Consider the following 15309-nt stretch of genomic DNA (forward strand, 5'->3'; position numbering starts at 1 on the left):
TTGCTGTACTTCTTTAGTTTTGTTTTGGTCTGGCAGATATTGTTTTAATTTGTCAGAATTTTTACACAGACCAAATTACATTTTTTTACCTGCCATAAAGCCTGTACATGTAATGTAACAGTAAGACATGGTTAATAATGAAAATTATCATCTAGAAAGGTGTCAAAATTACCTGTCTCACCTATTTAACACATAGCATTGGAAGATGTTAATTACAGAAGAAAGACCCTAGTTATGGCTCACCTTAACAACTGAAGTAACTGGTGCCTTATCAGGTACCATTTAACTTATCCAAAGAGCAGTCTGCATGTTGATTTTACACAGTAGGTACCAGTATAGCAATGCAGGAAATTATTGTATTTTATTTTTTCAAAAATCTCTTAAGCTATCCCTCAAATGAAACATATAAAACCTTAAAGAATTTATACTACATGTACACATGATAGCAAATGAAATGATATCGCCACAGCTTACATACAACATGTACCTGTCCATGGACTAGATAACGTTGTGTAAGTGTCCAATGGCAATTTTGTGCTTCAGGCACCTTTTTAGTTCTGGCACTACCTTTTTAGTTCTGGCACTATGCAAGCTTGGAACAGCTTTTCAATAAAAGCATCAGGTATGTCACCCTCACATACTGATGCCTTGCTGTAAAGATCAGAGTACTACAATGACCTCTGTGGCGTGCTGTTCCTGTCAGTGCCCACTTTTCATTTCCCCGAAAGATAAAAAAAGGTCTATAGAATGTGGTAAAGCAATCACACACAACAATAAGGCAAAAACAAAAAGTAGAAAGGAAGATTCAAAACTTTATTGGATTTGGTGACAAATACAATTTTAATATCCCATATGTCCACATTACCTTGCCAAGGACAGACTAATGTAATACAGTTAAACACACAAACCATAGTTCTGTACATGATTTCAGTGAAGAAATATAAAACAACAACAGATTGCTTACAAAATAAAAATGTTTTCATGACTTACTTAAATGCCCAGAGATATCCTTTGAAATAAAGAGAGGTACATGCATTCTAATGTAAATAAATATAATATAAATATGGGGGCTCCATCCCCTGTTTAGTATACTGTTCTTTGTACCCTTTTGTTTCAACTTAATTATAGTAACATTACTAATTACTTAGGAGCTGAAAAACTTATTAAATAAAATGTCTATACATAAGCAAAGACTCTTTGGTGTGGATTGAAGATGTTAATTTTATGCTGAATTTGTCTAATTTGACTCTCAAGTTATCCCATATCTGTTTTTCCTATTTAGGTGTATAAAAATATAAACATGGCCCTAAATATTAATATATGGATAAAACCATTTTCAAATGATCTGCAAAACTCAGACAAAGAAAAATAAGAAAATGGGGGTATGGGGACTGATCTTCTGCTTCTCCTTGTCCATAAAACTATATGAGATCAAATTTAAGTTTTATACTGTACTCCATTATTCTTTTTATCCCTCTTACACACTTAAAAAGTTGAATCTTTGCAGCTTTTAAAAATCCCAAAGCTGAACTAACATTGAAAAGGTGATGGCCATGAAAGTTTATCATTAAAAGTGAGTGTTACTGAAAATTTGTAGATAATGTTTTTTAACTGGTGCCCTGTATAATTCAATTGTTTACAACAGATTTGCAGCTAGTAGTATATATCAAGAAGCATTGGCGAAATCTGCCACTTTTTCATGTGTTTTCCTTGCCATCATCAACATTTGTTTACATTCACTTAGATATTTTTCAAACCATCTTTGCATTGGACTAGACAGCCAGGCTGGTACACACAAGTTTGAATTTACTGGGTACTTACCAATATGTTTCAGTGTATCAAAAGTCTCTTGGTTTAAGATGGCCGAGACAAATTAAAAAATTAAAGATATTTTAGCTATTTTAAAAACTTTCCTAAGCCTTATTACAGTGGCTGAGATCGTAAAGCGGTAAGGAACTGCCACACCTATAAAAATGCATCAACCAGACCCAAAATTACACTTATGGTGGACCCTATATGCAACTTGCAACTACAGTATAAAAAATATATATATACACTAAACGCAAAAGTAGGTAATAAGCATAACGATATTTAAATAAATAAACAATTTCAGAAGCTGATGATAAAACATTAGTCAAAGTTCATAATCAAATGGCACAGAATTATAAATTCATATATGTCAATCTTTTTGATGGTATAAATTGTCACACAACTAACAAGTAATTATCTTAACATTTTTGACAATGGTATTTGGTGCATTGAAATTGACAATAATTAAAATGCATAAAATCTGTGGATATTAAAGGTAATTCGAGGCTATAAATTAAACCTAATATGTCAAATTGTTATTTGGCAATATTTTTCTTTCTCAATTAACAATTCCACTATATCTAAGCCTTCAGGGATGGATGGACTTAATTATCATTATCACTAGCTTACAGCTTAATAGGCAACATACCAATAAGGCTAGATCATGAAAATGATTTTATACGAAAAAGATGACCTAAAATATTCTGCTACATCAGCAGTAGCTAATGCTTTTGCAGCCCCTGGAATGCATTTGCTGAAGCAGAATGGAACAAAATAATATGCCATTTTTGAAAGGAAATGTCTGCATCTTTTTTTCTTTTTTTTTTTTTCAATTTTATCCTAGGGAAGCTCCAGAGTGGCCCTGCAGACAAGTTATTGATTTCTGAAACTAAACATTAATCAATTTGTATTCAGTTATTGTTATCTTCCAGGTAAGTGGCTTGCTATGAGTGGAAGCAGAGGACAGGCATTTTTTTCTCCAGGCAATTTTTTTCTCTTTGAAAGCACAACAAAAAAATAGATTTGTCCTGGTTTAGCAGGTTGTTTTGTTTGTACCTTCAATTCCATTCTTCTTAAAAACAAAACATTGTTTTAACAAGAGCACTCAGTGAAGTGCATTCCTCTGCCACTCAAGAAGCTCTCAGATTTGGTCTAAATGCATACTCAACTAAAGACCTTCAGTCCCTGACAGTGCTATCAATGTGAATTTGTATGGATACTTATCAACTTATGGGAAAGATGAAGAAGTTTTTGTTATCCTAAATCTTCCAAATTTTCAAAGAGAATGTTTTGTCCCAAAATCTAATTTCCAATACAAATAAAACTGAATCTTTAAAGGTGATGCTTAAAGAATTCAGATGAAGTATGAAGGTAGTTCCTGAGGAATGGTGACTAAGGTCCCATTCAGAAGGGAGAACTAACTAGTCTGAGGGTCAAATATGGCCGACCCACTTGAATACAGGGAATCTATTCAGTGTCTATTAGCAGATTAGATAGCAAGCTTTGTAGTGGGTCATCATATTTGACCCTAGGACTAATTAGTCCCCTATTCTGAATGGGGCCTGAGAGGTGGAACATCATGCATTTTGAGTTGACTTGATCTAAGGTATTTCATCAAAGGCCCTTTTTTGTCTAATGATTTTGTCCTTAAGTCCTCAAGTACCTTTAGTATCCATTCAGTGTCACTGTTATAGCATTTCAAATGCTCTTCTATTAAAATTATACCAATTCACCAATGCCATTTTTAACATCAACTTGATCCTTGATGCACAAGAAAACCAAATGTTCACTTCCCTCTGTGGAGAAACAAAATCTCAGTCAACAAGCTTTAAAACAACATTTTTCCAAATTTGAGTAACTAAATCAACTTCAAACCCAAGAGAGCAGCTTTGTTTAATTAATTAGCAGTAAATGAATTGTCCTTGGATGTTGAGAGAGAAGTGGACTCAAATTGCAGTTGTGCTTTCACTAGAGTTTCAGACTTAGTTTTCCATCAGCCAAATGAGGCACAGGCTCTAATAGGGGAAAACCTAACATCTTTTGTGGGCTGAAAAAACATATGCACTTGAGAGTTGCTTAGTAATTTTCCACAATGTATCTATAGCAAAATTCATTAAGTTATGTCCCCTGACAGTTTTACCAACTGCCTGTATGAAACTTTTTCCAAATAAAACATAAAAGATTCTGAGAGATGTGTACTGACTTTTAGGTATGTACCGCCCAATGAGCACATTTCCACAGTGACCTCCAATGCAACTGGCCACAGCAATTTCAAACTCTACACTTGACTCTATAGAACACAACACATGCCAGAATTCCAGGCCATTAGAATCAGAGTTGCTTACAGATTAAGTTCAAGCATATCATGGCTGTCACACCTGATAAAATGCACCGACTGACCCCAAACTGCAGCAGAAGTTGGTGCAATGTTACTTTTGGAGGACAAACTACAGTACAACATGTTCTATGCTTGTGATACATTTACCAGTAAGTTTGTCATAGGTCGTAGCCATTGCATCATATTTCCTCATCCAATTACTATAACCTATCACGTCACAATCAAATTATCTTCAACCTCATCTTCAACATTCAGAGGTGCAGTGATGAATGAATTGTTGTCATAAAGCCAAAATAAAATTTGCAAAAATAATTTTTTTATGACAAGACTTGGTTTAAGACCATATATTATTGCAAAACCTGTGAAAACGCACTGAATGATGCCAAATGAAATAGGGTTCCACTGTATTATTACATGGGACTTTTTTTGTGGATTTGGTGATATGAAGATACGAAGATATGAAGATATGAAGAAATTATGTTAAAATAATGTATACTTATCAAGTGCTTCTATCAAGCAAATCTAGTGACACCAGATTGGCGTATATCACTTACCTCTTCATAAAATTTCAACTGAGGTACCGACTCATCACAGCAATTTTCACAAAACTCTTTGAAGAGCAAAAATCCTGAAAATAAAAAATAAAAACTATTATCATATAAGACCAGTTAAAGTAATAATCATATTTGAATGCTATTTTGTGAGACAATGGTAAATATGTAAATAACAAAGATTTAGCAAGGAGTGAAATAATAAAACATGATTTTAAGCATTTAATCCCTTTGTCTACAACTACCACGTCTGCTTTTGCATCAATCATGTTAAAATGTATTTGTAAGTCCTCTAAATTATAACAAATGGATTCACCAAACTATTCTATAACTGCGTGGCAGACAGAGAAAACACAAGAGATTTGTAAAATGTAATATTGCAGTAATTATACTATTCAAGGGAACCCCTTTAGGTATAAGAACAAGGGCAAATAACATCAAAACACACAAACTTCCAGGGAGCCAGGAAAAAAGCTGGCATCATATAGAACACATAGAAAAGAAATCAATTTTAGATGTGCATTAATATGATTTCTAAAGCCTACACCCACAGGTAGTTTAATTTTCTCTTTAAAATGTTTGTTAATCCAGTTTTGTGTTAATTTGCCTTGGCATATTTCACATAAATTTGCTGATGTGCTGGGAGCTTCTAATGGGCAGCTTCAGGATTTACTAAGCAATGACATCTGGCCACAAATTGGTTCAATGTTTTATAAAGCAAGAAACTCACACACAAATTTTCCCATCTAAATATCCTAGCACTGAGGAATAACCTGGTTCCCATTTTATGTATGTGAGAATACTTATCCATACTGTGAAGATGCTTATTTTCCTGGAAGACTTCACTGGCTCATTGTAAAACATAATTCATTGATAGTCTTAACTGTTAATTAAGTAATTATCCGACTTGAACCAAGACATTACGAAAATGCTAGGTGACTATATGGTGTTCATGTAATGTGTCTGCAGTGCTGTGTTTTTCCAATTCTTTATATTTTTCTGTCTACAGTCTATACACAATTCTTTATAACATCATGTCAAACATGTACTAAATGTTTTTTTATGTAATTCTCAATATTGGAGAAAAAAACTGATATTCAGCATATTTCAGTGACATAAGATGGAAAGGCTCACGCCCCCCATGGCCAGTTATAGTTTTCCAGAGTTTCAGAAAATTAAAACATAATTGGTCCAAGCCAAGATATAACCAAGATGTAGAGGTGCTGTGGACAGAAATGGACAAGTTGGTAGATTGCATTATGCCATGCAGAGTCTTACTTGGAATAAAAACACTGATTATGAATTATGTATAAATATTATGCTTAAAGGAATTCTTTTGATCTCTTTCTTCTCCACAGTAGCATTCCAAGAAATTTACCCATGTTAACCCCAGTTTTATATCATGAAATGTTTACCATAGCCCGATGCCTGGAAGGTTAGTTATTATGATATTACTCCACACACATATGGTCTAAGTCTCCTAGCTTAAGGTATTTGTGTAGGAGGCAATACCATGAGCAAAACTGGCATTTGCAAAGTGTTTTTAATCATGAAAAGTCCTTTCAAACATTCTTCTTAGAAACTGATATGAGGCATTGAAAGGTTGTATATCACTGGAAATGCACAAATTTACTCTAGCTTTTTATACCAAAAGAGACAAAAGATGATAACTTTTATTCATCAATGTTTCATAATAGCGACATTTTTACGAAAATGACATAAGACAACATCAACTGATATACTCGACTTTCTAAATGACAAAAGGTGTTGCACATGATATATTATCAGTTATGTATGCTTTAAAAGCGATACAGCCACAAGTTTCTCATCCCTTGCTCTCCAACACACCTACCTTCAGAAGCTCTAGCCAATGGAAAATTTAATGAAGCCTTTTTTATTTTTGTTTAGTGTGTGTGTGTGTGTGTGTGTGTGTGTGCGTGCTTGCATATGTATTTGTAAATTTTTAGTGTTTATTGTGATCTTCCTGTTTCGATTTTTCTTGGCTCATGGACCTCATGATCACTTGTGTAAAATGTAACCTCAAGTTTACAATCTAATGTGCTTGGGTATGAATGGTATTTCGATAAAAAGCCACAACTACAACTATCAAATTTCCCATGTATTAAGCCAGTCATTTTTGCTTTGACTGGGCTTCTTTGACTTGGAGATTTTGTCAGGATAATGTACGATTAAAATCAAAAACGTACTTCCAGATCACATGCTGATAGAGACTGTAAGAGCCTCCTCCTGCATCTAGTTGGTTGGCAACTGATATTATAGCATGTTTCATGAAGTTTTGCATGTAGATGACGCCTACATAGTACTATGCATTCTCCCCTCTCCATGATACCTCTTGTATACCTGACATATCCCCTCCATCATCAAACCTTGCAAGCTTTTCTCAGGTAAAGCTGCTATCAAACCCTCTGATACATCAATTTCTCCTGTATTTCTCCTATATAGACAAAGAACTTATTATTGAAAAAAAAAAAGAAAAACATGTTTGCATTTCAATTTCCTGGCTTCCATGTAGTTATTGAATTGATCGTTTCAAATTAAGCTCAAAATTCAACTAATGAACATTACTAAGTGCATTTAGGGAACATGGTTGTTAAGCTAAGGGGTTGATCTGATATCGAACTATTGGCTTGGGACAATGTAAACCTATCTAAACGTAAAAGAATAATTGAAAGCACCCAACTCGGGCGGCAAGAACATACATTTTAGTTTTTCACATTATCAAGGCTTATGTCAAATACATTTTGATATCTTTTTCAATTTGGAATAAAAAGGGTGAAAAATCCCTATTGTGGCTATGATATCTGTATTATCAAATTGAAGATAAAGGTTTATCTTAGTCCAGGTAATGGAGTTGAATAGTAGATACTAGGAATGCGCACTGTAATTTCATCTGCCTTAAGTATTTTAATGTGAGTTACCTTTACTGAAGGGGTTTGCATGAGGAAATTTACCTGTGGCAATTAAACAGACATATATCAAAGGCAGTGAACTCCTGCATGCACTATTTTAGTTTTAAATGAAGTTCATGATGGATGTGTGGGAGTTAGCTTTTACCTAATTATATATTTTTCTTTGTTGTTTTTGTTTTTCACAGAGGACAAAAGTTTCCTTAATAGCTTTTCTGATGTTTTGAAAATCGCATTCTTTGTTGCAAGATTTAATGATGCACCTGATGTCAGGTTTTTTCCTGGCTAAATTCTTTCAAGAGTTGTGTGAAACGTGGTGTTATCTGTTGGCAGTTCTGAGTGAAAAGATCAATACACAGGGCCTAACCTGAGGAATGACCTTGTCAAGGCCTGCAAACACCTTCATGTAACATTACCAGCATTTCTTTATTTACTTGTCATTTCTTTGTTTATATAATGAAATTGTGTTAAAAGTGGATTCGGTATTAAATTTATGTGACAGAAGTGGTGATAGATGCACCATAGCATATCAAACATAGCACTTCCTGTGAAGATCTTTTAGGCAGTAATGTTTCAGACATTTCATGGTGAATAATTCTGATTAGGGTTAAGGTTTGTATTAGCCTGTTGCTTACGGTAACTTGGGTGAGATTGATTGGCTCAGGATGTACAGAGTGTCCTCCAAATTAATAAAAAATATTAACCCCTATACCCTCATGCAAACATCCACCCACCCATTATCCCACCCATCCACACAAATCTTACATACATAGCAATGGCAGCATATAAAACACTGATCCGTGATGACAGATATATCAGACAAGTTGGGTAGGTATTGTGTGGGAGTTCTTTTTCTTTGATTTGTACACACTGGATAAGACCATTTGCCATACATGTCACTTCTTTGTGTGGTATATAATATGAGTGTGTTACAAAATAGAGCCTTGCAAAGAAATGTTTGATCAAAAAGAAGTCATATAAGGCATATATGTTAGGTATGATTATATACAGAAGTATTTCACATAAGCAGCATTATATACATGGGTTTGGCAAAGAGAGGATTTTGAATGAATTACTCATAGACATTATTGATTGCATTATTCACAATGAATGTTGGGGTAAAGATGAATTACACTTTTCAATATGTTTTCCTTCAAAGCAGTGTATCTAATCGTTAAAGGTTTCCATTATGTAAATCTGACTGCATAATTCAAAAGTTTTTTCACGTACACAGGTACTTGAACTGTCTCTGGCTACATAAATAGATATTGAACAAATTCAGAACAATTCTACTTATCATACATCAGATAACACTTCATCAGTGCATCAGATTACATTATATTACATCACTTGTTACTGGGCTATACAATTCTACTTGGCAGTAACCTGAGTGTTCCCTATTGATAGTTCTTCCCTTTTTCAGATGAATGCCTTCTTTTTAACATCAAAATTATTTTTAACTGAATTGTGAGTGTTCTAGTTAGTATTCACTGGCTGGTTAAGATTTACACAACATAATTCAAAGAAAGTGTTTAAAAAGACCTGTTAAATGCACATGTGAAGTCTGAATCATGTTTTCATTATATGAAATGTGGATCAATTTCGTCTCAAACCAGATTATATCCAAGAAGATTGGGAAACCTGTTTTGTACCAGACTAATTCATCGACTATTCATAACTGTAATATGTAAAGAACAATAAAATTCTAACAATAAATATCTGTGATTAGTTTCACATGATATGATGCTGTACATGTTTCTTCACATTGTAAGTAATTTTGCAGATTACCAAAGCCCTGTAGGAAAGGTCTTCATTTGGTTTTTTAAGAATACATAATTACATAATTAACTCTCTCTCTCACACACACACACACACACACACACACACACACACACAGACACACACACATACCAACACTTCTATCAATTATCCATTCAATGTTCATAACAGAGATAAATAAGCTGCCTAAATCATATGTATAGCGTGTTCCGCCAGGTCACATTAGGCCAATTCATGCATCCATATAACAGTTGTTCAAGTTTCTATATAGAATATATACAAAGTGGAATTAAGAGATCTCAGATCAGGTTCAATCTTACAAGCTACAGTGGTATTTCAGTGTACCAAAGTTTCCAGAAAATACCTCTTTCATTGGAAGAAAAAATCCAGACAGACCAGTCATCTGAGGCCACTTGAGCTGCGTTTAATAAATATTTATATTTGTCAGGGGATTGCATTCCCAACACTTCTAGACAGCCACCTTATGGCCACATCCAAAAAGGCAACACATTAAGAATATGGCTAGACCAATTTTCATGTACTACAGGGATCAATACACATTCTAACACACACACACACATGCACACACGTGCACACATACACACACACACACACACAAAAATACAAACAAAAGTGCTATCGCAACAGTTTTTGCTTTCAACTTGAAAATTATCATTTTTCTTTCCCATCAAGACAGACATAAATCTTAAGCAATAGCTTAGAAAATCCTATCTTTGAACATTTGATCTTCAGTTCAAGTGCATCAGGAGTGTAACAGTTTGAAGCTTGCAGACTCCTGAATAGCTATGCAGATGAATTTTCTCTTTTTGCCTTGCTACTTGCAGTAATGCGGCCGAGCATCACTTTTGATCTAAACTACAATCAGCTAAAGCATAACAATTTAACTGTCACCAATCAAGCCCTAGATGGATGCCTGGGGCTCTGGCAATTACGTTCACCCAGCATACAATTCTGTGATTGCACAGCCACGATTTGACAACATATGATCAATAATGGTGGGATCCTGATATGCAAAATGGAGATCAATACATGAAGCCTACAACAAATATCTCAGATGGGTTTCCAGCAGTCTGCCCTGGTCTGCAAGCTGAAGGTCATTGGTGCACAGACAACTCCACTGGCCTTATATTCATGCAATGTATGGTATTACAATTGCTCTCTGCTATTCTGTCTACATTTACATTTTCCTACAGGGCCATTTCAATTTCTTATGCAAGAAACTGGGATGTATTATCCACCCCTGGACTAACTTCAGTGTGGCTTCCATGAATAAGTAAGGGGTATTCTGGGAATATATCATGTCATCAAAACAGAAGCCAACAATATGCAGAAACTCCCATCTTGATTATCATGTTTGCTTTTTGTCCTGATCAAATCATCAATTGTAAAGAGCAGAGTGAGCGATAAAAAAAAAAAAGTATAATGGTGAATTCACCATTTTCACATAATTTGAAATTTAGGGGGTGGATTTCTTGTATATGAAAAGTGAGTGCTTTTAAAACTCATAACCATTACAAAACTTTAATATATCATGTTTAGAATATTTCAAAACTTGATTACATATGAAAAATTTTAAATGATGCTTAGAAACATGTAATGGCAAGTTATGACACTGAATTTAAAAGAAAAGGGATCCTGAAATTGTGTCTGGATTAATTTGACTAACTGAATGAATTCAGGTAAAGGCATTTGAGAAAAGTAACTAAAAGAAAATCAAATTCCTATTCATGGAGTACATTGTACCAATAATATGCCATTTATGTCTTTATTATATAGGGTATTCATCTTCATAAAAGATGACAGTATAGTGATTTAACCCTTGAACAATAGGCTGACAGATGCACAAGTCTAGCCATACCTGTAACTTCCGTATGCTAATATTTACAATAGAGTATTTGAAGGGTTGCTTGCAGCAGAGTGAAAATCAGTTGTACAACAATGATTTTTTTCTAATCAATATATCTACTAGTCCTGTGAGATCACTGCCTTTTAAACTTATCCAGATGAGACTATACAAAAACTGTTCTTTTTTGATAAATATGACAGCGTGCCAATAAAAAACATCAGTTAGCCATCTCACAGAGTCCTAGCAAACAAATATACATTCTATTCATTGCTTTATTGGTTCTTTACATTTATTATATTGCTCTTTTTCCCCAATTGTATCATAATAAAACTAATGTTCATAAAATTTTCCATATATTATTGGATTTGTCAAACGTGCATCTTCTTATCAGCAGATAACTCGGAAGATAATCACTGGCATTGTGTGTCGTGATTACTTTCAATAATACTGTGGTATTGTGCCTTCACTGTCATAACAGTGTATTAACCTCAAACGAACTTTTCACCTCCCAAGACCAGACACACAGCTACAGGATATTAACATGTATATGCTAACTATAACATAATATACCCTTACTGTTTTAATTATACATATACAGCCTTGCAGCTGATCTGACAAAGAGACAATCAAAATTTCATTTTCAAATTCTTGTCCAACTATCTATGGTCCTTTTCACATTGTGTAGGGCACTGTTGTTTTGCACTACTTTAGGAAACTGACAACTAATAGCCCAGCTATTAAGAGTTATAAATGCAGGTTTTAAAAATTCATGAAAAATATCGTTTCATAAGGTTGTAAGGGTTTTATACCCCAAGTGACAACTTGCTGCATATTAAAACTATTGCAAGCATGAAATATGACAAAATTCCTTATATCAATTACGGTAAAGTGCCATGAATTTCGAACGGCTCTTGAATTTCGAACGATCTTAAAATCGGCCGTCTGGAGTTTTTTCTGGACCATGAATTTCGGCCAGTAAGCAATTTTGCGCGATCTTGATTTCGTGAATTTCGTACACCTTAAAACCGGCCACCGGGCTATTCTCGCGCTTATAAAGATCTAACAGTCGGCAATGTTGCCCTAGCGTACCTTTACCTGAGTACTACATGTGCGGCCCAAGGTGCAAGATAACGATCAGTACAGTTAGTTTAGGACGCTAAACAACATCGTCATATCTATTCATTCAGATAACAGGAGAATCTATTAAGAGTTGTACTGTCGGGCTGTTGTTTCTTTACCGCAGTATTCGGTGTGAGATAGCGATCGGTAGTTTTGCTGAGGCGCACAATAGCATTGTTAACAGCAGAGACTTCAGTAACAGAACAAAAGAGCTGCAATAAAGATAACCATTATTGCTTTCTTGTCTCGCTCAGATCGTTCACGATCTCCCGCTGACGATCTTCCGGTAATGAAGTCCCTTGAAATGTACAAATGAAATGAAAAATATTTTTAAAAATTATAAATTCCAATGGGGAGGGATGGAGGGTTAAAAACAATCGAGAACGATCTCCGGCTGACGATCTTCCGCAAACGAAAGCCACTGAACGAGTATGAGCTTTCTCGTTTCACTCGGATTGCGACGCTGACGATACGAAAATTGCGTTCTCGTCTCGCCCTTTGGCTTACGAAGTCTCTTTAACAAATATGAAAATTGCCTCCTGGTCTCTCTCGGATTGCGAACGATCTCTCGCTGAAAATTTGAAATTTTCCTTTTTGTCAATCAGCTTTGTCAGTTGCCGTGCGTATGAAGGTCCGGAAGGTGTCCCCTTTCACAAATTGGCCTGTAGTTTGCATAGTGTTTTGTACCGCATGAAGGTCACTCTTGTCACTGCTGCATACGGCGTGGAATGTGTATCTTAAAGTTCATAGAAACATTTTATTGCGTTTTGTAAGCTTTAGGAAGTAGTTTCGTCGTGATTGAATATCAGCGTACACTACAAAGTAGTACCATTCATCTCTGACGCATCATAAAAGCTAGGTACGTCAAATTACTCTAAGAAAATTTCTTACAACGTCCACGGCTGTCCCGACAAGCCAAGACGTCATTAAAGAAAAAGTCGCAAGCCGTCTAGCCGTCTTTGAAAATATAGGCCGTCCGGTGATGTTAGCGGCCGTCCAAATGACGGCTGGACGGTTCGCTGGGAAAAGCCTTGCTCATAAGGGTATGTTTATTTTACTAGGGGCTAACTGACATCACCCAGCTTACATGCGGGTGCATGCCTCCCAAAATTATATTAAAGGATAAAATTGTAATATATCTAAGTTTAATTGTTTGTAAATTTGTAAAAATTGCCCATACCACCCCGTTAGTTTGGAGGGTTATGCTGGATCAAGTCCGTGTCAAAATTCTTTGAAACTTTGCAGGAAAAATCAATCTTCCTTTGTTTCTGTGGCTCCTTGTTTAGCCCGATGATCAGATTTATCTAGTGCCCCCAGGTCTGCTGGAGCAGCTCTTTGAAAATAACACACAGGTAGATTTTTATCTGAGATAAATATCGCGTTCGATACACTCAAGACAAAAGCTACCTGTGAGCTGAAGGGCACTTTACCCTCTAATTAAGAGGTAAAGCAAGTTCCAGCTAGATGGACGATTAAGATCGGACTTCAGATGGTAACTATTATTGTTTACCTCAGTTCTGTGAAAGCAAACGAGAAGGGTGTCAGAACAATGGTGCATATATAAATTATACAGAGAATTTGTACATTCAGGTGACATTAACTATAATCGAAGGGGATTTTCGATAATATTCCTTGAAAAGTACACTAGATTTATAGAGAATAATATCATGGTTGGCCAAGAAATTATATACGCACAGTGTATCCGTGCGTATGCCTGGTTACGCCCCTGTCGCAAACCAGCAAACCATATCCTGCTGATTACATGAAAATTGCCTTCGAGCATGGACAAAAAGTCCAAGCTTCTATGCTTGCTCGGATCGCTGACGATCTCTTGCTGACAAATATAGTAACGAAGTCCCTTGAACTAGTGTGGAAATTGGCTTATTGTCGCGCTCAGATCGCTCACTATCTCCCATTGACGATCTTCCAGTCCCTTGAACGAATATAAAAACTGCCTTTTCGGTTTACTCTAGATTAACTATCTCTCGCGTTTGTTTGAAGATGGTTTCAATGACAAAACGTACACGCTTTTCAAATGCGTACATTGACGCAACTATGCGCCAGGAAATCAGTTGCTGCTGCTGGTTAAGATTGGGTTGCCTGAGCGAAAAAAAAAACGCCCCCCCCCCCCCCCCCCCCCCCCCCCAAACCTAGTATATTTCATCGCAGACAACAATCAGCGGTCATCTTGGTCGCAGCGCACGACGGAGAGAGAACGTAATACACAGTTCGGCTGCCGTGGCGAAATCGAAGGCTACCTGTGCGCCGCACATACCGATCTGCGGTCGTAGTGGCCTCCCCGCACGGAGGAGAGGCCGTAGTGCCGAGGCCGGCTTCTGCAGGGAAGGCTACGTATGCGTCGGAGACACCGACCCGCGAACGGCGAGATGAGGACGCATTCGCGCGTAAAGCTCCGCCCGACTTTAACGGTAAAGGCAACGAACCTGGTCGCGGAAGACACTTATCGCAGATGAAGGCTACCTGCACGTGCGCCATAGACACTGATCGGCTGTCGTCTCGGTTTCAGTGCACGGAAAGGAGCAACGGTAACACTAAGCTTCCATAGTAAAGGTTATCTGGCCGTGGCAGACGCTAATCGTCGGCCGTCTCTCCCTCCGTCCACTCCCGTTCTGAGCGCCAGGATCGTTTTTGAAAAACGACACTTGTTTCTGGCTGCCAGAATCGCTTTTGAAAAACGACACTACTGATAACGATACTGTTTTGCGGCCCTAGACAACATTACCGCTCTATCTATGGGCCATACACAGTGATCGGGTGAAAGTACGTGTATACCTTTGGTCGCAATTACCGACACTCACACATCATACATTATGGTAACTCTAAATAGATCGTCGGGAGAAGATAACAGAAAGCCTAGCGACGAAGAGACAACTTCCGGTCAAAATTGACAGAATTCCA

General features: G+C 36.4%; 1 protein-coding gene across 1 annotated transcript in view; it reads right to left on the reverse strand.

Annotated features, from left to right (window-relative positions):
- Positions 1-15309, reverse strand: part of LOC106181894 (G protein-coupled receptor kinase 3) — a 51799-nt gene that overhangs the window by 30433 nt on the left and 6057 nt on the right. The window contains exon 3 of the mRNA XM_013566428.3: positions 4702-4775. Within this exon, the coding sequence (XP_013421882.1) occupies positions 4702-4775 (74 nt within the window). The remainder of the gene's footprint in view (positions 1-4701; positions 4776-15309) is intronic.

This window comes from Lingula anatina, chromosome 1 (genome assembly GCF_051362555.1).
Source record: "Lingula anatina isolate TDL-2025a chromosome 1, LinAna3.0, whole genome shotgun sequence".
NCBI classification, from domain to species: domain Eukaryota; kingdom Metazoa; phylum Brachiopoda; class Lingulata; order Lingulida; family Lingulidae; genus Lingula; species Lingula anatina.